This window comes from Saprolegnia diclina (genome assembly GCF_000281045.1).
Source record: "Saprolegnia diclina VS20 unplaced genomic scaffold supercont1.11, whole genome shotgun sequence".
Lineage (NCBI taxonomy): Eukaryota > Oomycota > Saprolegniomycetes > Saprolegniales > Saprolegniaceae > Saprolegnia > Saprolegnia diclina.
The window spans coordinates 137,068-155,391 of NW_008246078.1; the positions used below are offsets into that span (position 1 = coordinate 137,068).

The 18,324-nt window shown below is 56.5% G+C and overlaps 11 protein-coding genes across 11 annotated transcripts; 4 read left to right on the plus strand and 7 right to left on the minus strand.

The window, feature by feature from the left end:
* Nucleotides 1-11: 11 nt before the first annotated feature.
* On the minus strand, nucleotides 12-776 carry SDRG_04419 (hypothetical protein). Its single transcript, XM_008610094.1, has 3 exons — nucleotides 313-776; nucleotides 219-257; nucleotides 12-165 (listed from the first exon to the last, which is right to left on the minus strand). Exons 1-3 carry the CDS (start codon nucleotides 719-721, stop codon nucleotides 59-61), a joined length of 555 nt encoding a protein of 184 aa, XP_008608316.1. The 5' UTR covers nucleotides 722-776; the 3' UTR covers nucleotides 12-58.
* A 423-nt stretch (nucleotides 777-1,199) lies between these two features.
* SDRG_04420 (hypothetical protein) lies at nucleotides 1,200-1,818 on the plus strand. The gene is made up of 3 exons (XM_008610095.1): nucleotides 1,200-1,336; nucleotides 1,383-1,549; nucleotides 1,598-1,818. Exons 1-3 carry the CDS (start codon nucleotides 1,264-1,266, stop codon nucleotides 1,784-1,786), a joined length of 429 nt encoding a protein of 142 aa, XP_008608317.1. The 5' UTR covers nucleotides 1,200-1,263; the 3' UTR covers nucleotides 1,787-1,818.
* A 162-nt stretch (nucleotides 1,819-1,980) lies between these two features.
* SDRG_04421 (hypothetical protein) lies at nucleotides 1,981-2,421 on the minus strand. The gene is made up of 3 exons (XM_008610096.1): nucleotides 2,316-2,421; nucleotides 2,196-2,257; nucleotides 1,981-2,145 (listed from the first exon to the last, which is right to left on the minus strand). Exons 1-3 carry the CDS (start codon nucleotides 2,365-2,367, stop codon nucleotides 2,050-2,052), a joined length of 210 nt encoding a protein of 69 aa, XP_008608318.1. The 5' UTR covers nucleotides 2,368-2,421; the 3' UTR covers nucleotides 1,981-2,049.
* A 521-nt stretch (nucleotides 2,422-2,942) lies between these two features.
* On the plus strand, nucleotides 2,943-4,213 carry SDRG_04422 (hypothetical protein). The gene is made up of 2 exons (XM_008610097.1): nucleotides 2,943-3,514; nucleotides 3,554-4,213. Exons 1-2 carry the CDS (start codon nucleotides 3,018-3,020, stop codon nucleotides 4,164-4,166), a joined length of 1,110 nt encoding a protein of 369 aa, XP_008608319.1. The 5' UTR covers nucleotides 2,943-3,017; the 3' UTR covers nucleotides 4,167-4,213.
* Nucleotides 4,214-4,622: 409 nt separating this feature from the next.
* On the minus strand, nucleotides 4,623-5,233 carry SDRG_04423 (hypothetical protein). Its single transcript, XM_008610098.1, has one exon. It carries the CDS (start codon nucleotides 5,186-5,188, stop codon nucleotides 4,715-4,717), a length of 474 nt encoding a protein of 157 aa, XP_008608320.1. The 5' UTR covers nucleotides 5,189-5,233; the 3' UTR covers nucleotides 4,623-4,714.
* An 857-nt stretch (nucleotides 5,234-6,090) lies between these two features.
* On the plus strand, nucleotides 6,091-8,454 carry SDRG_04424 (hypothetical protein). Its single transcript, XM_008610099.1, has 10 exons — nucleotides 6,091-6,423; nucleotides 6,471-6,604; nucleotides 6,649-6,892; nucleotides 6,939-7,085; nucleotides 7,132-7,507; nucleotides 7,564-7,631; nucleotides 7,679-7,897; nucleotides 7,955-8,068; nucleotides 8,118-8,213; nucleotides 8,263-8,454. Exons 1-10 carry the CDS (start codon nucleotides 6,124-6,126, stop codon nucleotides 8,353-8,355), a joined length of 1,791 nt encoding a protein of 596 aa, XP_008608321.1. The 5' UTR covers nucleotides 6,091-6,123; the 3' UTR covers nucleotides 8,356-8,454.
* A 329-nt stretch (nucleotides 8,455-8,783) lies between these two features.
* On the plus strand, nucleotides 8,784-9,897 carry SDRG_04425 (hypothetical protein). Its single transcript, XM_008610100.1, has 5 exons — nucleotides 8,784-8,937; nucleotides 8,984-9,094; nucleotides 9,140-9,463; nucleotides 9,513-9,672; nucleotides 9,721-9,897. The coding sequence occupies exons 1-5, from the start codon at nucleotides 8,833-8,835 to the stop codon at nucleotides 9,768-9,770; spliced, it is 750 nt and encodes a 249-aa protein (XP_008608322.1). The 5' UTR covers nucleotides 8,784-8,832; the 3' UTR covers nucleotides 9,771-9,897.
* Nucleotides 9,898-10,146: 249 nt separating this feature from the next.
* Nucleotides 10,147-11,106, minus strand: SDRG_04426 (hypothetical protein; the record flags this gene model as incomplete). Its single annotated transcript, XM_008610101.1, has 5 exons — nucleotides 10,147-10,475; nucleotides 10,521-10,602; nucleotides 10,649-10,744; nucleotides 10,788-10,892; nucleotides 10,939-11,106. 5 exons carry the CDS (start codon nucleotides 11,104-11,106, stop codon nucleotides 10,147-10,149), a joined length of 780 nt encoding a protein of 259 aa, XP_008608323.1.
* Nucleotides 11,107-12,068: 962 nt separating this feature from the next.
* Nucleotides 12,069-13,605, minus strand: SDRG_04427 (hypothetical protein). Its single transcript, XM_008610102.1, has one exon. The coding sequence runs from the start codon at nucleotides 13,579-13,581 to the stop codon at nucleotides 12,118-12,120; it is 1,464 nt and encodes a 487-aa protein (XP_008608324.1). The 5' UTR covers nucleotides 13,582-13,605; the 3' UTR covers nucleotides 12,069-12,117.
* A 1,120-nt stretch (nucleotides 13,606-14,725) lies between these two features.
* Nucleotides 14,726-16,192, minus strand: SDRG_04428 (hypothetical protein; the record flags this gene model as incomplete). Its single annotated transcript, XM_008610103.1, has 2 exons — nucleotides 14,726-14,730; nucleotides 15,685-16,192. The coding sequence occupies 2 exons, from the start codon at nucleotides 16,190-16,192 to the stop codon at nucleotides 14,726-14,728; spliced, it is 513 nt and encodes a 170-aa protein (XP_008608325.1).
* A 443-nt stretch (nucleotides 16,193-16,635) lies between these two features.
* SDRG_04429 (TKL protein kinase) lies at nucleotides 16,636-17,982 on the minus strand. Its single transcript, XM_008610104.1, has 2 exons — nucleotides 17,399-17,982; nucleotides 16,636-17,348 (listed from the first exon to the last, which is right to left on the minus strand). Exons 1-2 carry the CDS (start codon nucleotides 17,956-17,958, stop codon nucleotides 16,697-16,699), a joined length of 1,212 nt encoding a protein of 403 aa, XP_008608326.1. The 5' UTR covers nucleotides 17,959-17,982; the 3' UTR covers nucleotides 16,636-16,696.
* Between the last annotated feature and the right edge of the window lie 342 nt (nucleotides 17,983-18,324).

Sequence of the window (18,324 nt, forward strand, 5' to 3'; positions counted from 1 at the left end):
AGTCGGTCGCGCTCGATACACTTGCAATATGTAATACGTGGCAGGATTTTTCGTTAATTTAAAAGCAGCACCAGCAGTCGAACGGGCAGTCGGCCGTGTCACCACCCTGGTTGATGCGCAGCGATGCCGCTGTATAGATCGGGAGCCCGTCGGCGTCGTAGCGAACTAGAGACACAAGGCATTTGCGTGAGGCGCGACAAAGGCGGTGGCAAGCGTACCTGGCACGGGGTTGGAGCTGTCGCTGTGCTTCATCTTGTCTACGCGTCCACAGATTTGCGTAAGGTCTAGCGACAAGAGAGGATGGAAGCGTACATTCGTTCTCGATCTTCTCGAGCTTCTTGCGGTACGCGAGTTTCTCGGCGCGCTCGTCGTCAAGCCGCTTTTGCTCGGCCGCAGTGTCGGCCTGTGCCTTCTTCTTCTTGGCCTTCAAGCCCGAAAAGAGCGCGTCCAGCTCCATTTTGGCATCGACCTTGTCTTCGCCATCGTCTTCGGCGACGGCGTCGACCTCAGCGTCGATAGCGTCATTGGTCTCGTCGGCGGCGGCCGCTTGCTTGGCCTTCTTCTTCTTCTTCTTGCTGCTCTTGGTGGCCGCCACGACGGTATTGGTGGCCGCCACTTGGACAGTCGCCTGCTTGGCTTCAACCTTGGCAGCCGCCTTCTTGGCCTTGTTCGGCTTGATCTTCTGCACGAGCTTGCTCTTCGTGGCGGGAGGCGGCGCCATGAGCTGCGATATGTTGTTGCTGCTGATGACCACTGAAATGCACGCTGGCCACGTGATTGGGTAAAACCCAATAGCCAACGGCGGGATGCCATTGGTGGAGGGCATTGGGCTCATCGTGGATTGGCTGTTTCTCTCTAAGCTGTTTGATTGGATAAAAACACCTGCGTATGGACTGCTAACACGCCAGCTTAGCATGTCGATTTGTGTTCATGCTCGAAAACAATGCCTCTTTTCGATAACTACCCTCGCAAAACTAGCTAATTTATATATTTGGTTTTGGTGGTCTTATCGGTTGCGGCATTATCTAAACCAAGAAGACCTCGGTATGAGCCGTGAAGTTGTTTAAGTGGTGTGTTTTTAATCATTGGAAGCTTCGGCTGGGATTGGCCCTTTATGAGCACAAGCCTGGGGATTGGCTAAAACACATCGTCGCTTCGGATTGGTGAAAAAGCCGTCCCGTGCGATGCCATTGGGCCAAACGCGCACGAGTTCGAATCCGTGGCTTGGAGACGCGGTAGTTTTCTTCGTACATCGTAGCCGCCATGTCGACCCAAATGTTCGAGGACATCTTCGAGATCAAGCAGCTCAACCCGGAGGGCAAGAAGTTCGACCGCGGTACGTGGCATGCTACGCTCGCGATCTGGCTCATGCGCTCCTCTAGTCACGCGCCTTGTGTGCAAGGGCGTCTCGTACGAGCTCGAGCTCATGCTCGACATCAACTCGGAGGTCTTCCCGATGAAGGTGCACGAGCAGTTTACGTTTGCGCTTGTGAGCACGCTCGACCTCGATGGCAAGCCGGACGATGGCATCTTTGACCAGAGCGGCAAGGTACATATCGCCGCTATCGCTGCACACATTGATACTATGCATGTTTAGCCGTCGCTCCTCGACCGGTACGACTATGGCATGTACGGCAAGGTCTTCCAGTACGACCACGAAGGCGGCAACACGGTTGCGATCTTTGCCAGCTTTGGCGGTCTCCTCATGTGCTTGCGCGGCGACCAGTCGCATTTGCGCAACATCCACAACGGCACGCGCGTCTACTGCCTCTTGCGCCGCCAATAACTACTTTTATAACTATGCTTCCTGCAACCCTGTGCATCGACTACAGTTGTGTTGCCAGATTTTGGCGTCGACGATTTGCGCACGTACACGTCAGCGTACTGCGTCAAGGCGACTGCTGGCACTTAGGACCACTCCATTCAGGCGACAGCTACGGTGAACGCTGGCGGCTTGTGGCAATACCCAACAGCCATACATCCATGCGACTTGGCGATGTCATTTGCATGTACCAGAATGTTTCCTGCATGTACAGAACGTGTTTTGCCTTACTGGCGACGCTTGCGCTCGTCCGAGCCCTGCTTCATCTTGTCCATGATCTCTTCGCGCGTGTACTGCTGCGCGGGGTAGTTGATGTAGTCCATCTAACCAAGCATGACGCATGAGTGGCGCAGGCGAAATCGATGTTGCGTACCTTTTGGACGGCCGCCGTGACAATCTCGGGCTGCATGTAGACGTAGGTGACGCCAATGGGCACTAGGCGCAGACACAGCCATGAGCATTGTACATGTCGACCTCGCAAGCAGTCGCATACTCGTGACGTAGACCGCGAACTTGAAGGCTTCGAGCAACTTTGATCGGGACATGGCTGGGCTCTTCCTTCGACTTCTTTGGAACTGCCGCAAATGGCCTGCCAAAAGCTGCAACTCGTTTTTATGTGGCGTTATCTTGGCGTTTGTATGTGGTATTCAATTCCTTTCGGAGGCCTATGATTGGCTTCTTTTCAAAAGCACGCATGCGATTGGATAAAAGCTTGGACGGCAAGCCAGCCGATTACTCCGGTCCATGCGTCGAACTGTGTTTAAACGCGTTGAACCCATGGGCGCTTTCCCGCCGTTGCCTGGGAACCCGCGACACCTGAGCACCACCACCGACTTGGATGACGCCTGCGCCATGGAATATGGACTTGAACGTATATGCATAGCATTCGATTGCGATGGCTCTCCTGCGACAGAGTCTTTTAGCCTCCAAGCTTCATCTCCAAAACCTGCTTGCAGATGAACCGAAGTAGTCGATGGAGTCGGCCGACTTTTCGCGAGCTGCAGTCGCTGCCGAGGAGACATTGCTCTTGCGATGCTATGTTAGTCGCAATATCCCATCTCTTCGTTCCATCAAGACGATGAACGCTGCAGGCGAAGTCCCGTGTCGTCCGTGCAAGGCCTCTGCGTTGAATGCGGTTAAATAGGTATATCAAAGTGCACTGTGGTTTAAACCAAAAGCCCGCCAAGCCAAAGCCATGGCAGCAGCATTGCGCTGGTACAATGACGTGCTTGGCGCGCCGCGCTTTGTCTGCGCGCCAATGGTCCGCGCGTCCGAACTTGCATTTCGCTTGCTCACGAGAGAGCTCGGGTGCGACCTCACGTTCTCGCCCATGCTGCACGCAACCGAGCTCGTCGCGGCCGCAGCCGCTGCACCCTCCGGCACCGACATCTCAATGGCATTTCTCGACACATCGCCGACGGATCGGCCACTCATCGTCCAACTCTGTGGCAACGATCCGACCGCGCTTGCCGCCGCTGTCCGACTCGTCCAACACCGCTGCGATGGCATCGACCTCAACCTCGGCTGCCCGCAGCGCTGCGCTGAAATTGGTGGTTTTGGCGCCTACTTGCTCGAGGAGCCCGACACCATCGTGTCGATCGTACGCGCCATGGTTGCAGCGTCCAGCACTCCGATCTCGTGCAAGATTCGTCTCCTGCCATCGCTTGACGACACGATTGCGCTGGCCAAAGGGTACCTTCGACACCTCCTACCAAGCTCAATGTCTTCTAGGATTGAAGCTGCGGGCGCCGCCATGCTCACGGTTCATGGCCGCCTCCGCGCCCAGCGCCACCACGAAGGTATCTGCAATTGGGACGCAATCGCAGCCGTGCGCAAGGCAATTGCGATCCCAATGATCGCGAACGGCGGCATTCGCTCGCGCGCCGAGGCCGACGCATGCCTCGCAGCGACCGGGTGCCAAGCCGTCATGGCCGCGACTGGCCTCTTGGAGAACCCGAGCATCTTTGCGGTCGAGACCCATAGCATCTACGACGTCGCGCTGCGCTACTTGGCGATCGTTGCCGAGCAGCCGCGAACGTTGTACGCGACGGCCGCGCGGGACCACGTGCTCACCATGTTCCGGCACAAGTACCGAGACCAAGACATGGATGTCTTCAGCGTCCTCGGGCACCACAACGTGCTCTTGCCATCGCAGCTCGAGGCGGTCATCGGGCACATTGCCGCTCGGAATGGCGATGTCATTGACACGCGGTATGGCGAGACGCTGCCGACGCTGCGTGCGATTCGGTACAACACGCTGGCGCCGACCGCCGACAACGACGATCAAGAGCAAGATGACGACGAGGACAGTCTTGGGTTTGCGTGGATGGGCGACGATGAGTGATCTGGCGTCGATAATGTGACAGTACTGCGAACGTTTTTGAGAGTGTGAGCTTGTCGAGGTGGTCGCAATACTTGGGGCAACTGACATGGGAACACTCGGTGACTCATTGCCGGCCAACTTCCATTCTGTTGGCAGTTGTAGATGACAAACCTAGTACATGATGGTGACCGAGAGGAGCAAGATTAACTGACTTCTAGTCAGTAGAACGCTCTAGAAGCATACGTGGTGGTTGGTTCTGCATAGAGGCAAGAGTGCAATGCAAGGTCCTTGCGTGGTATCCCTTGTTGGACTGAGGCTCTTATGTGCCTAGACGCGAGTGGCTTGGTGCTAGGACAGTCGCTGATGCTGATGCTGGTGCTATGGATGTGCCAAGCAGGAGAGTGGCGCGGTTGCTTCCCATTGGAGCCCCGGCTCTGCCGCGGCTGTTGTTGGACCTTGAGGCAGCGTCGAGATGGATGTTGTCTCCTCATCACATTGCATGTTGGATCGTTAACTCGCGTGGACGAGGGAGGCGTCCTGGATCTATCTTCTATATACGGGTGGAAACACTAAAAACTGGGCGGCGCCAACTGCTGCTCGCTCGTGTCAATGCCGTGCTCGTCGACAAAGTCTTGGGGCGGCGGCGTGAGCATCTTGCCGACCATGATGCCAAGGCCTTCGATCAACGCGAGGAGCGCACCACCAATGACGGCCTGCGTGAACGCGACGCGCGGGCCCGACCGGATCGCAAGGGCGCCACCCGTGAGCGCACCGGCGCAGATCGAGTTCCACGGATCTTCCTTCTGACGAATGGCCGCGAGCGAGCAGTCGAAGGACGAGAAGAGGCAACCCCAGATCGCAAACTGACCGGCGAGCAGCGGCGAGCGCGCCTTGACCGCGTACACCGCGCCGCGGAAGCGCTCGCCCGGCGGCGAGTTGCGTGCGCCCTTGATCGAGTGGAAGATGCCACCGCCGACGGCGCCCATGCCAAAGGCGCCGCCCATGTCTTCGATGATGCGGTACGGACACGGCTCACGGTCCATCTTGCTCGACTGCGGCGATTTCGCGTTTGGGGACGTCAGCTACGCTTACTGGACCAATAACTCTGCCGCATGCCATTGGCCAAAAAGGTGCAATAGACAGCCTTCCGCGTCTTTGATTGGTAGAAATCTAGGAGGAGGGTCCTTCGATTTGCTTCGAAAGAATCCTACAATGCTTTTGTTTATTCGCAATACATTTATAGAGTATAAAGCGATGAAATAATATACCGCGGCCGACGACCAGCCCCATGACGTGATGCACATCACCCAGAAAGCCACGCGAAGGCAACCCTAGCCATGCTGCCTCGAGTGCACGCGCGTTGCCAAATGCATAGCTCATTGCTCAACTATACAAGCTACTTGAATTTATATATAAGATCCTAATACAGTAGTCTGTACTTTGCGTGCCAGTCTGCAGTGTAGTGTCACGGAAGCGAGCGCTCGTCGCTGAAAAGGGCCGACTGCAATTGCAACTCAAACTCAAAGCGTGGCGGTCCACTTACTTTGAGAAAAACTCTATTCTCTTCCGGGCGTCTTGGTGCGTGGGTTTGTCTTGTCCACAACGTCCACTTCCCATGCACGAGGTTTCGACGTCCAAGATGAAGCCGAGGTCGTATGGACCCGCCAAGGACACAGTCGTCGAGCGCGCAGCGTACGCCCAAAGCAAGGGAACTTTTGACCCAAAAGACAGCGCTCCCTGCACCAGTTCTACAATGAGCAGCAAGCGTATAAGGTATAGAAGTACATTTTAGAGCTAGAAGTACCAACGCGCAAAAACAAATGCGGAGGTGGCAGCCCACCACAATGCTAGCAGCTACCTTGCTCTTGCAGCCATTGTTCTTGGTTTGCCTGGTGTCTGTCTCGAAGTTGGTGCTATGGACGCTTGCGTAACGCAGTAGAAAGGACAAAAACGGTCTCATAACGGCTCGGCGTCGAGGATGAAGAAGGCGGCGGCCAAGGACAAGCCGCCCAAAAAGTCGGTGGCCGAGGTGCCCAAGGCTGCCGAGATCGCGCCCAAGGCAAAAGCCAAGGCCGAGTCTGCCAAGGCCACAAAGGAGGCGCCTGCCTCTGCCAAGTCCCACCGCGACTCGGTGCCGTTCGCTGCCATCGACGACGAAGCCGTGCCAAAGGCGGTGCACGTGGCCGAGGCCACAGAGGACGTGGTGCTCTCGGTGCTCGACATTGTGGTCGCTGAAACGATGGCCGCCATTCCGCACCACGAGCGCGTCGGACGATGTGTACGACAACCTGTCTTCTTTTAACGCAGCCGTTGACCCAGTCGTAGGTGACGTTTACGGTCGATGCCATGGTCACGCTAGCCTACGCCACCGTGCACATGGGCTGCGACGTGACGTACGATGACGAGCTTTCGTGGATCGGGTCGCCCGAGCCCGAGGTTTGCGCCGGCCCCATCGACCGGTGCGTCTTGGCCGCGTGTATCGATGCCCATTTCTCTGCTGTAGCTACGCTGTTTTGTCGCTGCCACGCAAAGACATGAGCACGCGACCGCCCAAGCACTTTGCGAGCACGGGCGACGGCACGCGCAGCCTCTCGCGTACGCACTCGGAGCGGTCGATCTCTCGCACGGGCAAGCGGCCTTTGGCGCTCGGTGCCGCGGCACCACCCATTGAAGTTGCCCCCGCGGCCGCGCCCAAGGAGATACCCCGCGTCACACGTGTGCACTACCCGTCCGAAGTCATGACCGAGGTGCGTCGTCACGATACGTGTGGACACGTTGTCTTATGCGGACTAGGACCGACGGCGGTGGCGGCAAGAATGCATGGACCGGTTGGCGGCCACGGCACAGACCAAGTCCCGCTGGGGTCGTGTGTCGTTGATTCGGCGCGTGATCAATACGATCCAGACCGACCCCGATAGCATCACCGAACTCGACACGAGCGTAGGCCATTTTATGTCGAGTAAGTACGAAGTGTCTCGATGCGTAGGCGGCACCGCCACCGACGGCACTCGAGATGACGGCAGTCGCAACCGTCCTCGAGCGCAACCAGCCAGACGACACAGCATCCCTGTATATACCGACGGCGCGTGAAAGTATGGTGCTGGACGAAGCGTCGGTGAAAGGCGACGACGTATCGGTCAGGACGGTGCGGCATGGGAAGAGCCGCCTGCACCGGTCCGGGTCGCTCGAGTCACCGCATGTCAAGAAGCCGCCAAAAGCGGCCAACTGGTTCTACGACAAGACCGCCACGGAAAACGAACTCAAAGAGACCGAGCAGGCGTACGAGCCGCTCATGTCGGAATTCCAGCGCGACAAATTCCCGCAGTCGATCGAGCTCAACGCGGGCGTGACGTTGATCCACGGTTCGATCCTACGCAGGAACACAATTGTTGAAATTGTTTTTTGAAAATACATGTAGGGGTCTCGGTGTACACGGGGCCGCACCGACAAGAATCGCCGCACTCCATGTCTCGAAAAGGCTTTCGGGTACGTGGACGCGTCCAAACGCCAAGAAAATCGGAAAACTGGCGTAGAAACACCTGAGTTTACCGCAAAGTGGGCCCAACAAGGTCAAATTGACGTCGCTCTCGTCGGCGTCGCCCACGTTTTCGGAAATTCACGATACGGACGCAAGCCCAAACGCGTCCCCACGATCCGAATTCTCGCTCCACACGACACCGCGAAGAAGTTCCCTCAGCTCAAATCGACCCAACCTCAATTCCCCCGAATCCGTCAAAGTCCGACCGACCAAGGTAAGGTTACCTACACAAGGTTGAGGCGAGTTGCACCTCTTTTGCCATCATCTCTAGACGCCGCTCCATCAACACAGCCCTGCGATCCGCGTCCGCGTGTCGCCCATGAAGGCCGACACACCCAACGCTCGGCCATCCGTCCGCGAGCAATACGTCACCCACGGCGACTCGGTAGCTATATTTTGTGTATAAAGGATGTGGTAGCATCGAATTTTCGTAGGTTGGTGTCTTGGACATCCCAAAGAAGCGACCTGCCACCGCACTCGGCGCGCTACTGAGCCTCGCACCCCAGACAACCTCCATCAAGCGATCGACGGTACCGTTATCTCTGGTATAGGACAGCGAATTGGACTTGTATGCTGTAGAAGTCCAAGTACCTTCGAGAATTTCCGAAGCCCAAGCCCGAAGTTGTCACTGTGCTCAAAGACGAGCCGCAGCGGATGGCATGGCTTGGCTAAGGCCGCTTATCCTAACTTTAATCCGACCTATTGCAGTTTTAGTGCTAGTAGACTCCGACGAGCAACTAAAGCAAAATAGCCTCGTCGAACGCACTGCACCGAACTCGTATCGACTTGCTTTTGAAAAGGAACTGCTGCCAAACGATCAAGGCAGCGAAGGACGAGGCGGTGTCATCGTGGAAGCCATCGAGTGTTTATTGTATAGCGTGTTCAGCCTTGATACAGAAAGTATAGCCGGAAAGCTGTTGCGATCGTGAGCGGTCGCGTCCGATCCTGGGGTCGTCGCGACACCCCCTTTTCGACATGCAATCGGTTACGTTGCGTCGTTTTAAAAATGCATACAAACACCAAGCTAATATATTTGTATTTCTAAGCCAAGAAGCCGGATAGCGATCGCCGTATCCGGTGAAACGGACGCGGAGGTTTGATGCGGATCTCGGAAATAGCCCAGAGCCCGTGTTTCCGTCGGCGCCGTATATGGCCGAGATCAACTACTACGACGGCGACCTCTCGGAGGCGCTGTCGACGCTCGATGGCATCATGGCGCGGCTGGCCAAGGCGCCGCCGGCCGTACGCGGCGAGGTCGACCGAGCGATGGGCGCCACGCCTGGGCTCATGCCGGCCATAGGTGCTGGCCGAGGCCGAGAAGAAGCTCAAGGAAGTGGTCGACCTCAAGAAGGGCTACACACTCGCGCTGCGCCAAGTCACGGACCGCGAAGAGATCAAGGTGTTTCGCGAGGTAGAGACAACGACGCTGTGCACGTTGGTCCTGAGCGTCAAGTAGAAAAATGACGTGTACGCGGCGCGGGTCGAAGAGCTCACGCGTGAAGTCAAGTGGGCCAAGTCCGAGACCGAGCGCAACGGCCTCTTTGGCGACGCCAAGGTCAACGCGGCCAAAATGCCCACGGGCAACCGCGAAATGCTCGGGAAAGCGCAGGAAATCCAAACGAAAACGGAAATTTCGCTCAAAAACACGCAAAAAATGGTCGAAGCGTCGAAAGACGTGGCGCTCGCGACGGGCGAAGTGCTCCGCGAGCAGCGCAACCAAATCAACGCGATCACGGAAGAGGTCATGCGCATGGACGACGGCCTCGTACGCGCCAACAAGGTAATCTTTTGCAAATCGATTTCATCGTCAGGACGCGGGTTGTTGCTAGCTGCTCCGAACGTTTGGCCGGCGCATGGCCACCGATCGCGTCATTCTTGTGTTTACGTTTTTTGTCTTTGCCGGCGTGGCCGGCATCATTATCTACTCCAAGCTCAACCCCAACCAAACGATGTTCTATGTCCCCGACCAAGTCAAGCCGCCGGACCCGAGTAGGCCATTCCCTTTGCCTTGGACAGGAACTTAGCCTGGATGTATAGACGCAGCGATCAATGCGACCTCGACGTTTCTGAATTCGACACTCAAGTGACACGTATCTTGTACGTTGCCACCGTCAAACCACCCTCTGCTGCCTGTGTGATTGCAATATGAAGAGGCCTTTTCTCCTTGTTTGTCGCGCGTGATCGACACCACGAGGTCTGTACGAGGCATGACGCCTTTTGTGCGGCTGCGGAGACATGCACGTTCTCTGCACTAATCTTTCTGCGTTCCTTGTGGAGGTCGCGCTTGCGAAAGACTTTGCTACTACTAGTACGACCAATCGAGTCGGCTCTGGGCGAGGGTTGGACTATTTTCTCGGCATGTCAGAACACCTTATTGGCGTCTTATTGCGCTTGACCGAATACGAATCTTATTGATTGCAACACTATAAACTTATTGCGTGATTCCTTTAATTTGGGTCGGCGCTATTCGTCCGAGTCGGACCCACTCGCCTCGTCGTCCGAGTCCGAGTCGTCGGACCCATCGTCGTTGGAGCTCGTTTCACTTTCGTCCTCGGAAGCCGAAGCAGGTAGAATGTCGTCGAGCTGGTATAGACCGCTGAGCTTGGCGAGATGGCCCCGCTTGGAAACACCGATCGCCGTAAGGTCTTCCATCGAGAGTCCGTGGTCTTTGATGAAGCCAAGGTCGTCGTACCCCGCCGTGTCAAATAGAGAAATGTACATCTCGAGCCCGACTGCGCGCAGCCACGCATGGACTTGGTTGTCGTTTGGCTCGACGCCAGGCCGTGTGGACTCTACCAGAATATTCATATCAATATACCTCCCGAATGAGGTTTTACCTTTGACGCTCGCTGGTACCAAGAGAGCCGCGATGGCAAGGTGGCCTTGGGCGATCGCACACTCGTGCGGAAGTGTTCCAGCCTATATTTTTTGAATCGTAAACGAATAATACGAGTATGAAAAATACTGCTGAAGGAAGCTGCTTGGCGTTTGCTTGTACAAGCAATTGCACCATGCGCATGTTGCCTAGCGTCGCAGCCAGATGCAAACACGTACGACCGTGCTACGAGTCGGTTGCAGCTAATATCGAATGTCATTCAAAGGACCTCGTCGACAGCGTCGATGGTGGCGCCGTGGGCGAGCAGTCGCTGGGCGACCTCGATTTGATCAAATTTGACAGCCACGTGCAGCGCCGAGTAGCGTTGCTTGGTCTACGCCGCAACAGTTGACATTGCAAATGAAAATGCATCATCGCACACTGCCAGTGTCGTAGACAATACTGTTGTTGTTGTTGTTGCTTGTGGCGCTTGTGAGCTGTGCTTCGACGAGACCAATGTCGCCAATAGCGGCAGCGTACATGAGCGCGGTCCAGACGAGCGACCCCGTGGGCGAGCCCGCGTCGAGGTGCGTCACGGCCACGTCCATGGAATGTGCGATCTTGAAGAGGTGTGTTTGGAAGTTCGCGCTCCTCGAGTGCAGACAAGATACTGATACGTGGAGTTGCTCGTCGCTGCGCGCCCACGTTCGCGCACTCTGAACTCTTCAAACGGGACGACACCTACCATGCATACCGGTACGGTGCCTCTTTTGCTCCGAATAAGTAGTCGTGCAATGGCTGGGACAAGGCGGCTTGCCAGTGCGTTGGCGTGGCCGATCAGCCCGTTGCGAGCGGCTCATCGACCCGTGTCGCCCTTTGTCTTGTATATTGCGTGATTCTCACGGTATGGACTCGTTCATTACGGCCTTCCGCGCGCGGCACGACTTGGCCATGGACGAAATGCGTCGTCTGTCGCCTTCTGGAACTACCCTCTTGGGCGCCGTGGACAGCATGCTCGTGCGCTACGCGTGTTGCGCACTGGTGCTCCTGGGTGGCGTCTACGTTGCCACCACTCGACTACCGCTTCTCACGTACGCGACTGCGATCTACGCGAGCGTCGTAGGTCTTGCGTTTGCCCATGCTCTGGGGATGCCTGCGCAGTACGAAGTCGTTTTGGCGCCGCTGCTCGCAGCGCTTGCAGCCTCACACCCAGCTCACGCCCGCCTTGGGCTCGCTCTTCTCTTAAGCGCTACCTTGTGGACACAATTCTACGCGTCGACAACGGTGACGTTGATCAAAGACGCCGTTGCAGGTGTCCTGGATCATCTCATCATACCTTGGCTCGTCCGCAGCGAGCTGCAGGCGCATCTTTATGCCGCTGCGCCCTTTATGCTTGCGCTCGTTAGCGCCGCTTGCATTGTCCTGTATTGGTAATATGAAAACCACTTGGTCCATCGATTATCCATTCCGGTTTTTGCCCTTTGGTATGCATGTGACTGTGATTGGGCCAAATCGAATCGGCGGCCCGACGCTTGTAAAGGCGCCACGTCATGTGATAGAAGCCACAGCATGATATAAAGGAGTAAACATTATTTGTGTCTATTAAATGCAAATCAATTCTACTTGGTCGGCTCGCCGCTGCAGCCAAAGTGCTTGAAGTTGATCGATTGCCAGTCGGGAATGCGGATCGGGCTCGACTGGTCGTACACGGCGTTGAGCACCTTGGTCGACGGGCTCGACCCGACCTTCCAAAGCGCCTTGAACGACGAGCTGTAGTCGTCGACGCCGTCGAGGCAGTTTTCATAGTAGAGGGTCCGCATCTTGATAATGTCGGCTTCCACGTCGGCGTCGACCGAGTCGCGCGGCGCGGCAGCAAAAACGTCAAGGCGCCAGTTGAGGAGCGCCTGCGCCGCCGAGTTGTCGGCGATTGGGACCACCGTGTTGGCCACCGTCGTCGTCGTCGTCGTCGTGGCGTTGGCGTCGTCGACCAGGCGGCGGGTGCCGGCGCGAGGCGTGCCCGAGTTCTGGCAGTTCGTGTACAGGTCCCCGAGGAGACCCGTAAACTCATAGGCGTAGCTATTGCTTCCGAGGTCGTTGGCGTCCGTGAGGCCATAATAGGCCGACGGAAGACCCTTGAAAAACGCTTGGACGCTCGACTCGCTGTCGACGGCGACCGTCTTGCCGTTGACGACGGCGCGCATCGTGATGGCCGACGTGGCCGTGATCGGGGCGCCGTTGGCGCGGCAGCCGGCAAACGACATGGCGTGCACCTGCTTCTGCGCGGGGCTGAGACCGAGACCTTGGACGCGGCACTTGTGGTAAATCGTGTGGAGAGCGTCAACCATCGCATGGTGCGAGTAGAAAACCGGCTCGGTCGGCGAGATGAAGACGTTGTTCATGGCACCTGCGAGCGTCCCGTGCATGCTGTTGTGGGGCGACGACTCAATGAGGCGCGTCGTCTCGGCAATGTCCTTGCCGCCAAACACCTGGTTCTTGATGCTGCTGAAGCCGAGGTCCGGGTTGAACGTCGTCGTCGACCACGGGCCCCGGGGCACACACTTGGTGCAGCTCGCCGTCGACTCGCAAAAGTGGTTGACGGGCTCGTTCGAAACGCAGCGACCGGCGACCGAGTACCGGCCAATCGGGATCGACTTGTCGACGCCGGCCGAGCCGCCCATGTCCCGCAAAATGGCCGAGCACGACTCGATGCTCGAGCATTTTTTGGCACCGTACGCGACGTTGTCTTGGACGTAGTCGTAGTAGGGCAGCGTGACGCAAGCAAACTCGGAGCCCATGCTCCGAAGCAGGTTCTCGTACCCGAGAAGAAACTTGCGGTGCCAGAAGAGAAAAACACACGTGCCGTGGGCTTCCGTGTTGCTCATCTGCTCCGAATGCATCGAGATGAAGCGTTCGTAGAGCGGCGTGTCCATGGCCTTGGCGACCGCCTTCTTGTACGTGGCCTTCTCCGGCACCGAGTAGCGGTTCCACGACTTGCGGACGCGGGGCGGGCACGTCGGCGTCGACTGCGCCGAGACGGCCGAGAGAAGAAGCGCGAGCGAGAGGAGCGTCGGGGCAGCCACCATGATACGAGTTGAGGTGTTGGACGAGATGAAGCGAAATTGAAAATGATTGAGAGCCACGAAATGTGCGCGGTTGGTGTCTTTTTTCCCGAGGCGGCAGCCCGTTTCTGCGCACGCATGGTATGTGGCCCTGTCTATGGCTACGCGCCACATGTTGTCCTTGGGTTCAACAAGCGGTCCACAGCAGTCCAGACAAACACCTGTCGACTGGGTGAGTGATCCTGGGTGTGAAAACACATGTTCTGTGTGGCGAACATCAACGGTGCCTACTAGTACGTCGAGAGGAATGCAATCGTACTGTGCATCGGCGATCACCTTGTGCGTCAGGTGTCGAGGAGGAGAGTGGATAGTAGCATTAAGTTTTTGCGGTGTTATCACGGTCTTACTCGCGCCTTTAATACGAGCAAGACGAGCTCTCGCGCCGCTGTCTGCGCAGTCATGACGCAGTGAGCAAGCGATGAAGAAGAAGGTCATTGCTAGTCTCGGCCTACAGTACACGTGTAGGCGAGTGTTTTGCGATGTGGGAAGTTCAATTTTCAGGTCTGGAATAGCTAAGGTGGGAGACGGGGCTACATTTGAGCAGGGCGACAAGAATGGTGGACTCGCGTGGGTATTGTCGATCGTGCCCACGTGCGTACCGGTATCGAAGCCGTTGGAGTTTGGTTGGTCGACGCAAGACGTGTAGAGCACCAGCGCTCCAGAATTCGCCACGGAGACAGCATCTGCTTTGCTCATATGGGGACTACACCCATCTGGACGCGACTCCATTTTGATTTGTTGACCAACCAAGTCCAAACTAGCTGCAAAAGTTTATCGGCGATGTCTATGCGACTAGACGTTTTGAGATGCGGCACAAAGTAGCCATGATGACATGACGATGCACGTTGCCACTCGATCAAAAGCGGTGTTGCGTTCCCGCCGTTCGGGAACGCCCTCGGTCTGCGCATGGAGACTGTGCGAGAATCTGGCATGTGCGGAGATGCGTCGTTTCATAAGCAAAATCAATCGGACTGTTTGTATTTCGATTTCTAACGTGGTGGACCCTTAGCTCTGTCAGTTTCGTTGCAGAAAGGATTCTCTGCAGTTCTCGCGCATGATGAATTTTCCAAGCCATTTGCCAGCGACAATCACACGGCCTTATAACAAGTTATCCTACGTGGACACGTACGATATCTGGCTTTTTGTTGCAAGAACAAGACTGCTGAGCACAGGCTGGGTGGTACGACCCAGTGGGTGCGACCGCCCAATCGTTCTTACCATCTCCACTTGAACCTAATGATCACATACTATAGTACGTAAGTGTTTATAGCCAAGCTGCACCACCTGCCAGGCCGATCCGCCTTCGTCATTTTTTCAAAATATACCATATATCTTCAGTGAATCGGGGAATTCCATCGGCAAGGGGAACCTTTAGCATCGTGAGAAAGTTCCACCCACATACTACAGTACAATTTCACTGTAGGATTTCTTGATCTGTACTGGCACAATTGTATTACCGTACAAGGTGATCGCCGATGTGCGACTCGATTACGTTGCTCGCAAAGAAAGTGCCGTTTCCGGACACATATCACATGTGTTTGGCTGTCACATATCACATGTGTTTCACTGTCACATGAATTCTATGCACAACTTGGCGTCGATTCATCTGAACTCTGGACGGCGGACTGCTTGGTGCAAGAATGTCGTAATAATAATATGCTTCAACTACTCCGTTTGTAGAAGCTGTGAAAATCTCAACTTTAAAGATGGACCACCATCTCAAAAATCTCGATTTCTCGTGGGTTTGACCGTTCAATCCAACCACTCGTTGATCCGAGTGGTTTTCCCTCGTAAAAGTTTTTTAGCAAAATTTCACTATACCAGTCTCCATAAAACCAACGTACTAGTAGAGCGAAAAAATTGCCAATAAAAGGCGTGGATAAGGCAGTCCACTTCCATTCGGGGCTGCCCACCACCGACCAAGCCTGGTATGACGCTGATGTTGAAGCTGTTGCAAACATCGTCCAAGCGGTCGAACAAAGCGCAATCGATACTAAACATTTATTCGGATTTTACGGTTTTCGTGGCGTCGCGTCGCTGTGCATCACAGGAGAATTGTACAAATACCGAGGAAGAAAAGCATTCCGGGCCCAGCAAGGCATAAGATGTCGGCAAACTCGCGACGGAAGAGCAAAGGCATGACAAAGAGACCCTGCGCTTCTGTATGTTTAATCAGCGCCGGCGAAGTAGACACATAGAGCTGGGTCCACACGGTGGCGCTCCAGAGCACGATCGACCCAAGGCGGGCGAGATGTGGGTGCGAGCCGGCGACTGCCGCCACCAGCGGCGCCAAAACAACTTCGTACTGCACGGGCATCTCCAGCGCATGGGCCAACGCCAGACCCACAACGCTCATATACAAAGCGGCAACGTACGTGAGAAAGGGTAGTCGGGTGACCACGGTGTACAAAATGTAGACGCTGCCGACGAGGACCAGCGTGCAGGAGGCGTAGCGCACCAGTAGACTATCCGCAACCGCCACGAGCGTGGTCGGTGAGGGCAACAGACGATGGAGCTCAGCGATGACGCATTGGTGCCGCACAAGAAAGGCCGCTAGGAACGAGATCCAGTCCATGCGGATCCAATCCAATTCCAAAATGGAGGTTTTAACATGGTTTTTCTTTTATAAATCTCTCTCGTCGATAGACGGAGCAGGGCGCGCACTGTCGACGAATCGTGCAGTCCTGTCAGTATTTTCCTCCCGAGCCACCCTTCGATCCACTCGCTGTTACCTACTCTGTAGAGCCCTGGCGTTCAACCTAGCCCTTGAGATTGGCCGTTGTCCCTGCCTCAATGTTGTGTACAGCGTAACGGGACTTTACGATTAAATTAGTCGTGATTTCACGCCCCTGCGATAAGGTAATATCTCTCGAGAGCGCAGAAGACGCGCCAGAAATGAGATCTTAGATATCTCCTTGGGTTATACAAGCCGCTTGCAACCTGTAGTGCCAGTGTACGGCAATAATCTTACTGCCGCGTCGAGAACGTGCACACGCTGTCATCCTCCGTCGCGTTGACCTCGATCTTCCACGCATTTCATATGAAAAACAAATCAATTATGCCAATTAAAACGATATTCTTATCCCTCCAAGCGACGTACTTCCCGGTGCAACGTCGAGGCGGCTTGCAGCGCGGTGGGTCGAAGCGTCGGGTCTTGCGACATGCACGCCACGCCGAGCTCTTGGTACCAGGCCGGGCTTGCATGCGAGAAGCTCGGTCGGAACTCGCCGGCCATGACCTTGGCCATGATCGCCGTGTCCGTGTACGGCCGCCCGCTCGCGTTGCGCAGGTTTGCGTACGGCAGATCGTGCGTGTCGAGCTCGGTGAGGAGCACGCCGAGCGCATAGATATCGGCCGACTCGTCGTAGTGGCCTTCTCGAAGCACCTCGGGCGCCATCCAGCGGTACGTGCCAATGCCGGCGGTCATGGTCGCGTCGTCCAGCTCGCGCGAGATGCCAAAGTCCGTGAGCTTGGCCGTCATGTTGGTGTTGAGGAGTACGTTGCGGGACTTGAGATCGCGGTGCAGCACCTTGGGCTCAAGCGTGTGGAGGTAGACAAGCCCTTGGACGATGTCGAAAGCGATCGAGAGCTTGGTCGCCCAAAGCAAACTCTCTTGGCTCTGGAGCACATCGCGGAGGTCGCCGGCGTCCATAAACTCGGTCACGAGCATGACGTCGGTCGGTCGCGTCCACACGACGCCCACAAAGCCGACAATAAAGGGCGACGACATCCTACGGCATCACGATGAGCCGTCACGATGACAAGGACAAGGATGACATACTTTGTCATGAGCCGGATCTCGGCGATGAACTTGGCGACGTCATCGGACGACGACTCCTTCTCGGCCGTGAGCTTTTTGAGCGCGACGCGTGCGCCATGCAATGTCGCCAGCGACACGACGCCGTAGCCGCCGCTCGCAAGCGTCTTGACAACCGTGACGTCGGCGACCGAGATGCGAAACATCTCCAAGTCGCTCATGTTGAAGGCGCCGACGTCCGTCGCGGCCACCGCCGGTGTCGTCGATGGCGTCGAGTGCCCAGTCGTCGTGCGCGTTGAGCTTGTGGCGTAGGTCGACGCCGTCGTGGGCTTGTACGACTGGGTCGCCGCCTGCGTCACTGCGGGGTAGGTATACACGGGGGTCGGCGGTTGGTCGGCGGCCGGTGCTTCATACGCATAGTACTGTTGCGCCGGCGCAGGGCGCTGGCAACAACACCTGCGGATGGTCACGTATGCAATGACAATGACACTGAGGATGACGCCACCGATGGTGTACATCGAAATCGAGCTCGTGCCCGACGAATCAACCACATAGCTGGTCGTCGGTGTCGGCGTCGGTGTCATCGTCGTCGTCGTCCATGACAACGGTTGTGTTGTCGGTGTCGTCGAGTTGGCTGCGGTTGCGCCGCTGGACATGGGCGCTGACGTCGGCGAGGCCGTGACGTCGGTCGGCGGACAAAGCTCATTGTATCGGCTCGTGCCGGCGGAGCACTCTGCATTCAGTGCCACGCACATCGTTCCGACCGCTGTAAAGCTGAAACACGGGCGCACGCCCGTGCAGACGCAGCGCGAGGTAGTGTCGTAGCACCACCCTTTGTACGAGCACGTGCCGACGAGCGGCGCGCAGTAGACAAGCCCGGCGCCGTTGTCGCGCGCGCGATCGCCGGCCACGCACTCCTTGTTGACCGGGTCGTAGCATGGCGCCTCCTG

Bases quoted from the DNA above. Each gene is read 5' to 3' on its own strand.
- SDRG_04419 (XM_008610094.1), bottom strand. From the start codon at position 721: ATGGCGCCGCCTCCCGCCACGAAGAGCAAGCTCGTGCAGAAGATCAAG. The intron at 258-312 runs GTACGCTTCCAT...GTGGACGCGTAG, and splicing joins CGAGAAGATCGAGAACGAAT to ACAAGATGAAGCACAGCGAC. The intron at 166-218 runs GTACGCTTGCCA...TTGTGTCTCTAG, and splicing joins CAGCTCCAACCCCGTGCCAG to TTCGCTACGACGCCGACGGG.
- SDRG_04420 (XM_008610095.1), top strand. From the start codon at position 1,264: ATGTCGACCCAAATGTTCGAGGACATCTTCGAGATCAAGCAGCTCAAC. The intron at 1,337-1,382 runs GTACGTGGCATG...GCGCTCCTCTAG, and splicing joins GGGCAAGAAGTTCGACCGCG to TCACGCGCCTTGTGTGCAAG. The intron at 1,550-1,597 runs GTACATATCGCC...ATGCATGTTTAG, and splicing joins TCTTTGACCAGAGCGGCAAG to CCGTCGCTCCTCGACCGGTA.
- SDRG_04421 (XM_008610096.1), bottom strand. From the start codon at position 2,367: ATGTCCCGATCAAAGTTGCTCGAAGCCTTCAAGTTCGCGGTCTACGTC. The intron at 2,258-2,315 runs GTATGCGACTGC...GTCTGCGCCTAG, and splicing joins GTTCGCGGTCTACGTCACGA to TGCCCATTGGCGTCACCTAC. The intron at 2,146-2,195 runs GTACGCAACATC...ATGCTTGGTTAG, and splicing joins TCACGGCGGCCGTCCAAAAG to ATGGACTACATCAACTACCC.
- SDRG_04422 (XM_008610097.1), top strand. From the start codon at position 3,018: ATGGCAGCAGCATTGCGCTGGTACAATGACGTGCTTGGCGCGCCGCGC. The intron at 3,515-3,553 runs GTACCTTCGACA...AATGTCTTCTAG, and splicing joins ACGATTGCGCTGGCCAAAGG to GATTGAAGCTGCGGGCGCCG.
- SDRG_04423 (XM_008610098.1), bottom strand. From the start codon at position 5,188: ATGGACCGTGAGCCGTGTCCGTACCGCATCATCGAAGACATGGGCGGC.
- SDRG_04424 (XM_008610099.1), top strand. From the start codon at position 6,124: ATGAAGAAGGCGGCGGCCAAGGACAAGCCGCCCAAAAAGTCGGTGGCC. The intron at 7,086-7,131 runs GTAGGCCATTTT...CTCGATGCGTAG, and splicing joins TCACCGAACTCGACACGAGC to GCGGCACCGCCACCGACGGC. The intron at 7,632-7,678 runs GTACGTGGACGC...AAACTGGCGTAG, and splicing joins TGTCTCGAAAAGGCTTTCGG to AAACACCTGAGTTTACCGCA.
- SDRG_04425 (XM_008610100.1), top strand. From the start codon at position 8,833: ATGGCCGAGATCAACTACTACGACGGCGACCTCTCGGAGGCGCTGTCG. The intron at 9,464-9,512 runs GTAATCTTTTGC...GGTTGTTGCTAG, and splicing joins GCCTCGTACGCGCCAACAAG to CTGCTCCGAACGTTTGGCCG. The intron at 9,673-9,720 runs GTAGGCCATTCC...CTGGATGTATAG, and splicing joins AGTCAAGCCGCCGGACCCGA to ACGCAGCGATCAATGCGACC.
- SDRG_04427 (XM_008610102.1), bottom strand. From the start codon at position 13,581: ATGGTGGCTGCCCCGACGCTCCTCTCGCTCGCGCTTCTTCTCTCGGCC.
- SDRG_04429 (XM_008610104.1), bottom strand. From the start codon at position 17,958: ATGACACCGACGCCGACACCGACGACCAGCTATGTGGTTGATTCGTCG. The intron at 17,349-17,398 runs GTATGTCATCCT...GTGATGCCGTAG, and splicing joins GAGATCCGGCTCATGACAAA to GATGTCGTCGCCCTTTATTG.